The sequence below is a fragment of the Symsagittifera roscoffensis genome, chromosome 8 (genome assembly GCF_963678635.1).
Source record: "Symsagittifera roscoffensis chromosome 8, txSymRosc1.1, whole genome shotgun sequence".
Classification (NCBI taxonomy): Eukaryota; Metazoa; Xenacoelomorpha; order Acoela; family Convolutidae; genus Symsagittifera; species Symsagittifera roscoffensis.
Genome location: NC_087069.1, coordinates 10,515,573 through 10,529,499, shown reverse-complemented (window position 1 = coordinate 10,529,499; position 13,927 = coordinate 10,515,573). Strand labels below are relative to the sequence as shown.

At 37.4% G+C, this 13,927-nt stretch overlaps 1 protein-coding gene and 3 non-coding genes across 4 annotated transcripts in view; 3 read left to right on the top strand and 1 right to left on the bottom strand.

Moving 5' to 3' along the window:
* Positions 1-202: 202 nt before the first annotated feature.
* LOC134853159 (endophilin-B1-like) overlaps positions 203-13,927 on the bottom strand; it is a 175,756-nt gene continuing 162,031 nt past the window's right edge. The window contains exons 3-4 of the mRNA XM_063869115.1: positions 7,029-7,361; positions 203-451 (exon numbers count right to left, since the gene is read on the bottom strand). Coding sequence (XP_063725185.1) covers positions 260-451; positions 7,029-7,361 — 525 coding nt within the window. The 3' untranslated portion in view covers positions 203-259. The remainder of the gene's footprint in view (positions 452-7,028; positions 7,362-13,927) is intronic.
* On the top strand, positions 4,430-4,501 carry Trnaa-cgc (transfer RNA alanine (anticodon CGC)). The gene has a single exon. It is a non-coding gene; the product is annotated as a tRNA-Ala (tRNA).
* Trnae-uuc (transfer RNA glutamic acid (anticodon UUC)) lies at positions 7,485-7,556 on the top strand. Its single transcript has one exon. It is a non-coding gene; the product is annotated as a tRNA-Glu (tRNA).
* Trnae-uuc (transfer RNA glutamic acid (anticodon UUC)) lies at positions 11,327-11,398 on the top strand. The gene has a single exon. It is a non-coding gene; the product is annotated as a tRNA-Glu (tRNA).

Sequence of the window (13,927 nt, the reverse complement as noted above, 5' to 3'; positions counted from 1 at the left end):
AGACCAAATACCCCTGCTGCTTTCTACCCCCCCCTTCCACCACCACACTTGTCATTTTTTCAAAAAAAAATCTCTGAAATGCTCTTATGCTAAATGCATGATTTAAAGACATAAATTGTAAAGAACAACTGTGTTTTGAGGAGTCATTTTTTTTCAATCGCAATTTTTTTTCAATTTGCAAAATCAAATTTCAAATGAGGCTGATGGTCGTGTGTGGGGGGGAGGGTGTGCAAGTTTAACTGGATATGACTTATAATCGTCACTTGATCGCTATCTTAGCGAGTTCCTCGTCCAATTCCGACATGACCTGAGAGCACTCTCGATAGAGACTAGTCTGGATGCGACTCAACTCCTTCAACTGGTTCGCGTGGTTCGTGTGGTGGTTGTTGAGCGTGCGGCCGATGATGACTTTAGTGAAGTCGTGTTGTCGGTCGAAATCTTTTTGTGCTTCCTGAAAAAAACAGAATTTTAAAAAGTAAGCAGAGAAAGAAGACAGATTTTAAATATCGAAAATTAGTCAATATAAAACACATTTAGTTAAGCTTTATCATATCTGGATGAGAATTATTAATTTTTGGGATGAGTTAGTTGTTTTGCGCTGACAAGAGTATACAATTTGTAATGTGAAAATATCCGCTTTGTACGGGGTTAAAAAAACTGGGTATTTTCCTCTTCGGGGATTCGACTTTCAGCTCACTCAGAGATGAGATTTTACGAGATCTATTTTCGGTCGACTACCATGAAATTTTTCAAAGAGAGATTTTCACGTCAAATACTTGGTTATTTTGAGCGCGTGCCAAAAAAAAATTATTTGACCAAAATTTTTCAAAAAATGGTCAAAACGCATTCTTGGCCTGTTTTTCTTTTCAACAAAAGACAAAATACACGGAAAGTATGTTAGCCAATCATAAATAAGCATTCAAACACGTGATATTCAGTCGGTTTTGGAAATTTTAAGAACGTGGTTGATTGTGAGAAATTTTGTGCATTTGGTGGGTTTGGCAGTCCTTCTCTCATTGAAATAGTACCCAAAATTTTGCTCAAAAAGCGTTTCTACTAATTTTGATTTATTTCAAACAATCTGATTCAAGATATATCTATGATCAAGTTTTTATAATAACTAAAGCTTTTAGCCGAAAAAACGTTGCTTAAAAAATCGTTTTGCTCAAATGGGTTGAATTTAGACAAAAATGATTAAGACAAAACTTGGTTAAAAACTCAGCAGACAAATTTGTGCAAATTTTGTTGCAAAACTCGGGTCCAAACTTGGACCCCAAAAGCGACCATTTTCAATTCTTTTTAGTCAATCAAAAAATACGCCAAAACTATTGGTTCAATTGCTGACAAAATATATTGCTTACTTAGCACAAGAAAATTTAAGGTGGGCTTATCTTTCACAATTTTATATAGATTGTTCTATTACTGTTTGATTGACAAAAAAGTTCGTTTTTACAATAAAAAACACTAACATTTGAAAACAATTTGAAACGCTTTGCCCAATTTCCGGATATTAATTTTCTGTCAAAAATTGTTGGGCCTTGTACTAGGCTCACTATGAAATATTTTTGAAGTAATTGAAAACTAAAAACCCGGGTTGACCTCCATAGACCAAAAATGCTAGTCATACAATTCCATAAACTAAGTCTATGAAAAAATACTAACCATACAAATTTCATACATTTTGCTAAAATGGTGTCATCAAATTTTCGAAGCACTTTTCTCTTGTTTTGGTATAAAATTTGGTGAAACGTACTAAATAAAAAAGAAAAATTTTTTGTCAAAAAAAAATGCTAATCATACAATTTCAATATATGGAAATTGTATGACTAGCATTTTTTTGATGGCGACAACAAAAATGTTTCAAAGTAATTTTGAAATTGCACCCAAAAATTTTTTGTGTTTTTGTTCAACCGCAAAATGATTTTCGTACTAAAACATTTTGTAGACCTGGATATACTAATATTGGATTTTTTTCCTTTTCTCTTGATAACATTTTTCAAAAATGCTCAAGACTCCTCTTTTTTGTATGGCATGTTTTTGTATGCCTTGATCAAAGTCTGGTAATTTGAATGTCAAATTTTAGAAATAATCATCTTTGAAAATTTTTGCCAAAATTTAAAAAGTTGATACTTTCGTTATATTATTTGCGTAAGACAGACATACGACCTTGCAGGCTGTTTCCAAAGCATTTAACATTGGTTATTACGTTTGAGTAACCAAGGTTTATGTCATTTGTGTTCGGTTACGAACACAACCAAAAATTTTGAGAAATCAAAATGTAAAAAAATCAATATTTTTGGTTTTTGGAAAAATGCTAGTCATGCAATTTCCATATATGAAAAAATACTAGTCATGCAATACTAATCATGCGACCTTTCATGCAATTTTCTGTACGTATGGAATTGCATGGAGAGTGTATGACTAGCATTTTTCCATATATGGAAATTGTATGACTAGCATTTTTGGTCAACCCGGGAAAGCCGAAATTGTTTTTTTTGGGGTTACAATTTTGAACCCGAATTTTGGTTCAAACTGATACATTACGAAGCCCAACTGAGCATTTTGTGCATTGTAAGCGGATTCCGCAACAAGAACGCTCCCTTTGTTCTTCTTTTGTTCTTTACTTTCCTTTGATCGTTCCGACAAAATTTTCACATGTTTAAAGACTTGTCTCTGGAATCCAGGAACATACAGACACAAAATTATGCTCCTATCCAGTGCACAGTTTGGCCTCGTAATGTAAAATTTTGATTCTTGAGCGCAAAAAATTAAAAAGCAGTGGGTGGTTAGGGAAAAAAGCCCACATTGTACAAGTGTTTTATTTCACTTCCTTGTCGCAAGGACTGAAATTTTTGCAAAAAAAATTAGGACAACTCAAAAAATTAAGACAACACAAGGAAGAAAGATTAGGAAATTAGACGACAAGCAAATTTGACGTCTCCAATAAAATGCAAGTCTAGTATTTTGGACGAAAAGTAAAGGGCTAACAAAAGTTTTAATGCTTGAAATAAATTTTCACAAATATAAAAAGAGTTTATAATCCCTTTGCATACCAAAATATTTATTATGAATGATTTATAAAACGTTAATCCATATTATATAAAAATTATTCTGAAATGCATAAATTATACAATTGCGACATGTGAAAAACTGATCACCATTTACGAAAGCTCGAACGAAAGTTAGCTGTAGTCAGCGAAAGTTAATTGGTCTTTTACAAATTTCACACACGTTAACAATACAGTTGCGTCTAATTTCCCATATTTTTGTAGTTTTGCATCGACGTCTAAAATCTTTTTTTTTGGTCACGTCTAATTTGCTTTTCGTCTAATTTCCTAAGAGACGGGTCAGCTCTTTTTCCTTTTTCCCCCACCTCAGACGAGCATCAATTTTATTATGTAACGAGTGGTTTTACAAGGTTAATTATGAAGACCAAATATGTTTGGCACAGCCTAATTAGTCCGTATGCCAATTTTGATAACAATCGAATAATGTGAACAAATTTTTCATTTGTAAAGTTTTACAGGTGAGGGGGGGGGGGGGGGAAGGCTCTTTTTCCTCCTCCCCCCCCCCACCTGCAAATTTTTTCATTTGAAGTTACTGTTCACTTTGCCCGATAGTCATGTAGGTTAATTGGCAAGTAGGTTAATTAGGCCATGACAAACATATTTGGTCCCCATAATTAACCTTGTAAGACCGCTCGTTAGACCATAATATTCATGTTCGAGTGAGGTGGGGGGAAAAGGAAAAAGAGCCGGGGAAAGGTAAAAGAACCGACGGGTCTGATCTAGACAGTGAATTGGATCTACTTAACAAACCCCCCCCTTTCAAGATAGGGCGTGGGGATTCTTTAGTAGGTACAATAGGGGGGGGGGGAGATTTTTAAGTAGATCCAGTGAATTTGATAAAGAGCAAAACAAACAAACGGAAAGTAGTTTGGTGGGTAATTAATTGAATTAGGCGGTAAACGAATAAATGTTTCACATGGGCGTCCCTCATGATGGAGGGACCAATGATGGAAACTTATTTTTAGTAATTTTCAGCCAATCAGAATTGAGTAACAGATTTTTTTTGATATACCAAACATTTCGATTATAATGAAAGTCTTGATTTTCTTTTGGTTTTTTTTCCTCCATTGTGAATATTAACAATCCGACAATGTGAATAGAAAAATTACTCTAAAAAATTTGCAGGTGGGGGAAAAGGAAAAAGAGCCTTCTTTTGCTGTTGATAGTTTGTTAATAATTTCAACCAATCAGATTAGATTTATGACGCAATTTTCAAAATAGCAGAAAGATCATTTTTGGGTTGGATAAAAGAGAAGACCAGACCTATCCTTGTCCTTGTCATTCACCAAAATTATATCACAGCAGAGATACACCATTCAGACCATTCAGTTTTCGATTTTGGTGCAGTCCCCCAAATCAACGGGGATGTAGCTCAGTGGTAGAGCGTCCGCTTCGCATGCGGAAGGTCTGGGGTTCGATCCCCCACATCTCCATTTTATATCATACTTTACGAAGGGTAAGTGCCGAAGCGAAGATAGATTTTTCTCGGGTACTTATTGTTCCGACTTTCGATACGAAAGTAACGGAATATTTGTGCTCGGGGTGGGTTTTTTTTTCTTCAGACAAATTTCGACTTTTTAACTAGCCATTTTTGACGGGATTTTTTTTACCATTCAAAAGGTATTGTTGCCCTGAGCTTAAATTTGAAAAGATATTTCACCTGTGATCATTTTACGTAAAGTTATGAGGGTTTAAAGATTGCCATTTTGGCCATTTTGACCAATTTGGGACAATTAACAGGCGATATAATTCGCGCTATTAACGCGTAAGCGGAGATTTAATCCGTCTTATAAATCGTTCCAAATTGGTTGAACGAAGCTTATTTGCCATAATTGATTTGTTACAAGGAACGAAATCTCTCTTTTTGTTCCGACTTTCGATACGAAAGTAACGGAATATTTGTGCTCGGGGTGGGTTTTTTTTTTCTTAAGACAAAATTCGACTTTTTACCTAGCCATTTTTGACGGAATTTTTTTTTATCATTCAAAAGGTATTGTTGTCCTGAGCTTAAATTTGAAAACATATTTCACCTGTGATCATTTTTCGTAAAGTTAGGAGGGTTTAAAGATTGCCATGTTGACCAATTTGGGACAATTAACGCGCGATATAATTCGCGCTATTAACGCGTAAGCGGAGATTTAATCCGTCATATAAATCGTTCCAAATTGGTTGAACGAAGCTTATTTGCCATAATTGATTGGCTCGAATCACAAGGAACGAAAACTATCTTTTTGTACGATATATGGCGTCTGGGGGGATGATTTTCACAAAAAAAAAATCAAATTTTAGAAAAAAAAATTTCATTTTATTTTTTCTTACATTTAATTTTTTAATACCATAAAACAACTCCATAACTTCATTTTTTAACTCCATAAAACCTTAAAAGGCAGTCGGAACATTCAGGGCTTTGCCCTGATACGAGCAGTCTTGTTGTACTTTATATGGCGTGTGGGGATGATTTTCATTAAAAAAAATTCAAATTTTCGAATTTTTTTTTTCATTTTATTTTAATTCATTTAATTTTTTAATGTTATTACTGCTGCTCCATAAACCTTAAAAGGCAGTCGGAACATTCAGGGCTTCGCCCTGGTACGAGCAGTCTTGTTGTTTTTGTTTCTAACAATTGACCCTGATGGCTTATGGCTTTGGCTCTTTTTCCTTCCCCCCCCCTCCCCACCTGTTGACCACATTGTCCGATTGTTATGAAAGCTTACATACAGACTAATAATGCACATTCAGGGCTTCGCCCTGGTACGAGCAGTCTTGTTGTTTTTGTTTCTAACAATTGACCCTGATGGCTTATGGCTTTGGCTCTTTTTCCTTCCCCCCCTCCCCACCTGTTGACCACATTGTCCGATTGTTATGAAAGCTTACATACAGACTAATAATGCACATTCAGGGCTTCGCCCTGGTACGAGCAGTCTTGTTGTTTTTGTTTCTAACAATTGACCCTGATGGCTTATGGCTTTGGCTCTTTTTCCTTCTCCCCCCCCCCCCCCCTCCCCACCTGTTGACCACATTGTCCGATTGTTATGAAAGCTTACATACAGACTAATAATGCCACGACAAATATATTTAGTCTTCATACTCAACCTCGTAAAACCACTCGTTACACTAATAAGTTGAAACTGGCGTGAGGTGTGGGGGGGGGGGGGGAGAGAGGAAAAAGAGCCATGGCTTTTCCTTAAGGCTTTTCTCACCCCCCCCACCCCCACCTCATATTTTCATAACAATCGGACAATGTGGTCAACAAGTTTACTTGTAAAAATTTGCAGGTATGGGGAAAGGAAAAAAAGCCTTTTCCCCTTACAGTTTTCCACCCCCTCGTAAAACTACAACATAAATTGTTTAGAAACTGTTCATATGGCAGTTTGTGGCTCTTTTCCAGTTCCCCCTTTCACAATGCAATGAAATTTGGCGTGGTGAACAAATCGACAATTCTGAACAGATTTGCTCTTCATACTTTACAGCGTAACATCACGCATTTAGCCGTAATAACACGTAAAACAAATATAAAACTCGTTATTTTGAAAGGGGGGGGAACTGGAAAAGAGCCGAGTAGGCTTTCAAATATTGAATTTTAGAAAAAATTAAAGTGGGGACTAGAAAATAGCCACCCTGATTTTGGTTATTGGTTGTAATTCATCGCCTATAAGATATCATGTAATGATACGCGATTTGTCGGCTAATTGACCAACTATAATTCATAGTGTCACGGTGCCTACAACACAATCTGGTTGGTCCAATCTGATTGGCCGAATGCGTTTAACTGCAAGCTGTACAATGCAAAATATCGAATTACAGACAAGTAGAAGCATTAATAATCCGATAAAGATTCAAGAAAAATAACCAAAAAAAGCATGTAGTTCTTAAACAGGGGCACAACAGCGGTTCGCCGTGATGAGCTGTACAGCTCTTGTGTTGGTCCTTTCTCGTGGATAAATGGTCTAAAGAACGAACCTGCAACACTTTCTCAGCTTTCTCTCGATCTACTATTCCTTTCGCCTTCGCTACCTTATTTTTAGCCACATCCAGATCCAGTCTAAGAGTGTCCAGGGCACTTTTCTCATTAAGAGCCGCTTCCAAATCTTCAGCCAGAAATTTCTTCATCGGCTGAATGCAACATTTCTCGACTTCTCGGCCGAATCGTCGTTCGGATTTCCCGAGTTCCTTTTGCGCAGATCCAAATTGTTTTAGTCCTTGTGTATAAGTTGACGCAGCGTTGTCGATTTCGACCGCAGCTGATTCTAAATTAGAGCCAAATCGCTCTGTGTTGGTCATTTTCTCTGGTTTCTAAAACATGTCAGTGGTATGGTTGGTTGATTGGTATTAATTCATTGCTCTTCAGTTCTTTTGGTTCATTCATACGTTTGTTTCATTTCAGAACGAATAAAATGAACCACTTGTTGATTTATATCCCAGTTGGTCTAGCGGTTAGGATTTCTGGCTTTCACCCAGGAGGCCCGGGTTCGACTCCCGGACTGGGAAGATTTTGTTCTTTAAAACAAAATTGGAATAAAATATTCAATCTTTAGTTTGGAAAAGTTCACTTTCAGTCTAGATGACCTTTTGGCTCTTTTCCAGTCCCCCCTTTTCAAAATACCGAGTTTTATGTTTGATTTACGTGTTATTACGGCTAAATGCGAGATGTTACGCTGTAAAGTATGAAGAACAAATCTGTTCACAGTTGTCGATTTGTTCACCACGCCAAATTTCATTGCATTATGTCAACGTTAAAGAAGCTTTTCAAAATTAAATTTGAAAGGGGGGGGGACTGGAAAAGAGCCAACTTTTTTTTGCATTTTTGGAGGCATAAACATATCGGCTGTCTGTCTTCAAGGAGACAGCTCGCAGATAATTCTAATTTCGCTTTTCATCATTAGCTTTCTTTGCAAAACTTTTGATGGATCAAAGCGCATATGGCATAAATTTGCGGCGCATAATTAAGTTATCTTCTGCATATATGCAGAATTTTGCAGAAAACCCGACAATTTTTGGGCTCTTTCTGTTAAACGGTGACCGGCAAACAAGACGACAGGACATTAGGACGACGAGAACCGTTTTGATGGGCTACACTCAATTCTGCACATTGTATTTCTGAGAAATTTAAACCGCTTAAATTCTATCTTGCTCATTTTACATGTTTATTAACTCCTATTTGTCGTCTCAATGTCTTGTCGTCCTGATGGCCTGTCGTCTGATTGGGTCTTATGCACTAAACGGCCAAAAATAAGTATTGGCTAAATGGTCCGGCATTTCAATTAAAATTCGAAGCAGATAAAACTGGTGGCCGAAATAACCAAAATTATAAACTTTTATTCTGCTGAAGCCATTTTACGAACTTTCTCTGGATCTTGTTAACTATTTCCCCTCCCCCCCCCATGAAACCTTGTAACGAATCTCCCCCCCATCAGTTAAGCGTATTCGAAGTTTGTACCTTGTGAACTATTTCACCCCTGTTGCAATAGGGGGGGGGGGGGGGGGGGTAGTTAACAAGAACCCTTCTTCCGGATCGGACCAAGTTAAAATCCTCCCCCCTAAACTAGGGGGGAGGATGTTAACTTGGTTCTACGTTGGGAATTTTCAGCCAATCAGCCTCCGGATCAAGTTAACAGCCTCCCCCCCAAATAGACCAAGTTAAGATCCTCCACCCCAGCGCTTAATTTAAATTAAATTTGCTAAGCGCTGCATGTAAAATGCTCGGTTAACTTGGTCCCTTTTTCCTGACCGGGCAAAATTTTAACAAACTTTTAGACAAAGTTTAATATTTTGGCAATTTCGGCTATTATTTTTTATCTGCTGGAAGTTTTGATTGAGATGCCTGAACATGTTGAATGAATTTGAAAGGCTAAAAGCCCTCATTTAAGAAAAGTGAAAACAAATTGATTATAATGGATTTTTGTGGTCTAAAGTGTTGTAAAAATTATCGATTCCCATGTTACGTTCAGACAACAAAATTGTACTGAAAATGGATTTAAATCCATTTTTTCTCGCCGAAACAAAATTCATTATAATTCATTTCGAGTCCATTATATTGGATTTTATAATAAGTAGGAAATCACATTAAAATTGATTTTTTTTCCACTTAATTTTTGTTTCGCGCGTCGTGCAAAGTTTTGCAAGAATTTCTGCAATTATCAAGTGATTTATGCGCAAAATTTGCAAAGCGAGTGTACGGCCTAATCTATTTCAAAACTTAAACTCAAATTGCAAAAAGATTCAGTTAAGCTCTCCCCACCCCTTCCCCCCCCCCCCCCCGAACGTTTGCCTCAAAAGAAGCTTTTCAAAATTAAATTTGAAAGGGGGGGACTGGAAAAGAGCCAACTTTTTTTTTGCATTTTTAGAGGCATAAACATATCGGCTGTCTGTCTTCAAGGACACAGCTCGCAGATAATTCTAGTTTCGCTTTTCATCATTAGCTTTCTTTGCAAAACTTTTGATGGATCAAAGCGCATATGGCATAAATTTGCGGCGCATAATTAAGTTATCTTCTGCATATATGCAGAATTTTGCAGAAAACCCGACAATTTTTGGGGTCTTTCTGTTAAACGGTGACCGGCAAACAAGACGACAGGACATTAGGACGACGAGAACCGTTTTGATGGGCTACACTCAATTCTGCACATTGTATTTCTGAGAAATTTAAACCGCTTAAATTCTATCTTGCTCATTTTACATGTTTATTAACTCCTATTTGTCGTCTCAATGTCTTGTCGTCCTGATGGCCTGTCGTCCGATTGGGTCTTATGCACTAAACGGCCAAAAATAAGTATTGGCTAAATGGTCCGGCATTTCAATTAAAATTCGAAGCAGATAAAACTGGTGGCCGAAATAACCAAAATTATAAACTTTTATTCTGCTGAAGCCATTTTACGAACTTTCTCTGGATCTTGTTAACTATTTCCCCTCCCCCCTCATGAAACCTTGTAACGAATCTCCCCCCCATCAGTTAAGCGTATTCGAAGTTTGTACCTTGTGAACTATTTCACCCCTGTTGCAATAGGGGGGGGGGGGGTAGTTAACAAGAACCCTTCTTCCGGATCGGACCAAGTTAAAATCCTCCCCCCTAAACTAGGGGGGAGGATGTTAACTTGGTTCTACGTTGGGAATTTTCAGCCAATCAGCCTCCGGATCAAGTTAACAGCCTCTCCCCCAAATAGACCAAGTTAAGATCCTCCACCCCAGTGCTTAATTTAAATTAAATTTGCTAAGCGCTGCATGTAAAATGCTCGGTTAACTTGGTCCCTTTTTCCTGTCCGGGCAAAATTTTAACAAACTTTTAGACAAAGTTTAATATTTTGGCAATTTCGGCTATTATTTTTATCTGCTGGAAGTTTTGATTGAGATGCCTGAACATGTTGAATGAATTTGAAAGGCTAAAAGCCCTCATTTAAGAAAAGTGAAAACAAATTGATTATAATGGATTTTTGTGGTCTAAAGTGTTGTAAAAATTATCGATTCCCATGTTACGTTCAGACAACAAAATTGTACTGAAAATGGATTTAAATCCATTTTTTCTCGCCGAAACAAAATTCATTATAATTCATTTCGAGTCCATCATATTGGATTTTATAATAAGTAGGAAATCACATTAAAATGGATTTTTTTTCCACTTAATTTTTGTTTCGCGCGTCGTGCAAAGTTTTGCAAGAATTTCTGCAATTATCAAGTGATTTATGCGCAAAATTTGCAAAGCGAGTGTACGGCCTAATCTATTTCAAAACTTAAACTCAAATTGCAAAAAGATTCAGTTAAGCTCTCCCCACCCCCCCCCCCCCCGAACGTTTGCCCCTTTGCCCCCCCCCCCACTGAACTCCCTCCACCTGAACAAACCCCCCCACGACCTGAACCCAGCCCCTTCCGCCACCTTAAGCCACACCCCAAAGTTTCTAATAAGTTAACAAAATTGTTGAAAGGAACGAAAAATTCAGTTTTTGAGTAACATAAAAAAGTTATAAAAATATCATAGTTACGCAGAAAAAATTTAAATGGAACAACAAGTAACCGAGTTCCTTTTGCGCAGATCCGAATTGTTTTAGTCCTTGTGTATAAGTTGACGCAGCGTTGTCAATTTCCAACGCAGCTGATTCTAAATTAGCGCCAAATCGCTCTGTGTTGGTCATTTTCTCTGGTTTCTAAAACATGTCAGTGGTATGGTTGGTTGATTGGTATTAATTCATTGCTCTTCAGTTCTTTTGGTTCATTCATACGTTTGTTTCAGCTTAGAACCAATAAAATGAAGCACTAGTGGAATCATATCCCAGTTGGTCTAGCGGTTAGGATTTCTGGCTTTCACCCAGGAGGCCCGGGTTGGACTCCCGGACTGGGAAGCTTTTGTTCTTTAAAACAAAATTGGAATAAAATATACAATCTTCAGTTTGGGAACGTTCACTTTCAGTCTACCTTTTGGCTCTTTTCCAGTCCCCCCTTTTCAAAATACCGAGTTTTATGTTTGATTTACGTGTTTTTACGGCTAAATGCGTGATGTTACGCTGTAAAGTATGAAGAACAAATCTGTTCACAGTTGTCGATTTGTTCACCACGCCAAATTTCATTGCATTATGTCAACGTTAAAGAAGCTTTTCAAAATTAAATTTGAAAAGGGGGGACTGGAAAAGAGCCAACTTTTTTTTTGCATTTTTAGAGGCATAAACATATCGGCTGTCTGTCTTCAAGGACACAGCTCGCAGATAATTCTAATTTCGCTTTTCATCATTAGCTTTCTTTGCAAAACTTTTGATGGATCAAAGCGCATATGGCATAAATTTGCGGCGCATAATTAAGTTATCTTCTGCATATTATTATTATTATTATTATAAGGAATTTAGCGTATAAACGCAAGGGGTTGCCCCCGTTCAGAGACAGTTGATCAGGTGTTTACGAGAAGTCTACAGGTTGTACAGTCGCAATAAGTCTTCCAGCTGCATAAGTTGCTTTCAGAGAAACTTTTCACAAAGACAATCCACATCCATGTCAGGAGCTTGTTCTTCAGTCCAAATTCGTTCAACTTGATGGGACATAGGTTAGCCAGCCGTCTTGCTCTGAACCAAAAATTCTGTTCTGCCACTTCCTTCATCGGGCGCGCGCACTGAAACAGAGAAGCACCAGCAGATCGGGTGAAATATAACGGGGAAGTGTTCAAAAATTTGGAGGCGCAGTCAAAATTGTATGTTCCGTTCAAAATCTTAGCTAAAGTTAGTAGATCGACCAACTGTAGGTAGTAAGGAATAGGTAAAATATTGAGCTTTATTAAGCAATCTTTGTATGAAACTTCGTTACCTAGAGCCCATTTGCAAAAACGTTTCTGTACGCTTTCAATTAAACGCATTCCACCTCTGTTTAAAGAAAACGCAGGTGAACCATAGATAAGTATAGGTAAAACCATGCTTTTGTAAAGGTTCAATTTTGTAACGGTTTGAAGACTTGCGGAGTTTCGTTTAATCAGGTAAAGTACAGAGTTGGCTTTATTCGCAGCTTGCTTAATGTGTGGAAGCCAGTTCATTGTCTCAGATATTACTAAACCGAGGTCTTTTTGGCTAGTACTCCGGGGGATTGGATTTCCGTCAAAGAAGTATGTATTCATAGATTTGGCATTAAAGGTTAAGTGGTTGCATTTCGTGACATTGAAAGGCATGTTGTTGATGATCGACCATTCAAAGATTGTATCTAACTCGTTTTGAAATAAGGAAGCTGTATCACTAAGCGTGTAAATAAACTTTGCGTCATCAGCGGCTAGTAAGGGTGTCGAAAAATTACTCAATGAAGGAAGGTCGTTGATAAATACTAAGAACAACAAAGGCCCTAGAATTGAGCCTTGCGGGACACCACTCGTAACTGGAAATTCATAGGAAACATTATCTCCAACCTTCACTATTTGATATCTTGATGAAAGGTAAGATGATATTAAACTCAATAGTTTGCCACGAACTCCCGTCAAGTGAAGCTTTCTCATGAGCAACCCATGGTCTACTCGGTCAAAAGCCTTTTCGAAATCAGTGTATATAACATCAAGTTGTTTGCCATTATCGAAGGCTTCATATATTATATCCATATACTCGATTAGCTGTAAAATACATGAACGCTTTCTGCGGAACCCATACTGAGACTGATGCAAAAAGGGTTCATAGTGCACGTATAGTGAGTCAAAAAGGCATCGTTCAAAAATTTTTGAGGCAACTGATAATAATGACACTGGTCTATAATTTTTAACCAAACTCTTGTTCCCTTTTTTGTGAATAGGGGATAAATGAGACCTTTTCCACTGGTCAGGAAACTTTGCTGTTTGTTTCATTTTGTAGAAAATCTGATAAAGAGAGTGTCTTATTGATGGGCAATTTCTGAATAAAATCGGAGGCAGTGAATCAATTCATCTAGATTTGGTAACGTCTAACTTTTCGCAGACTGATGAGATTCTTGAATCTGATAGATCAAAATCGGTTATGATAGGGTAGATACTTGGTTCATTGTCATTGAGTACTGGAATATCACTGGAACTAATGTACATATCTTGAAAGAAATCAGCAAAGAGATTTGCTTTTTCTTGGTCATTTGTTGCTTCATGGTCGTTATATTTCATCACGGATGGTAGGGTTCCTTTAGTAAATGAGCGAAAATACTTGAAAAGTGCTGATGTAGATCTGCCATTGGATAACAATGTTTCATACTGTGACTTGTCATCTTCAACTGCTTTGTCGCAATTTTCGGACATAAATTTCAATTTTGGGCTTTCACTAGGGAACTTTTTCTTCGCGGTGTTCATTCTCTTAATCATGTTTGATGTTTCCGGAGTTATCCACGGTGGGAGTGACATCCTGTGTTTTGTTCTAACAGGAAAGACTTGACCGAGGTGTTCATTCACC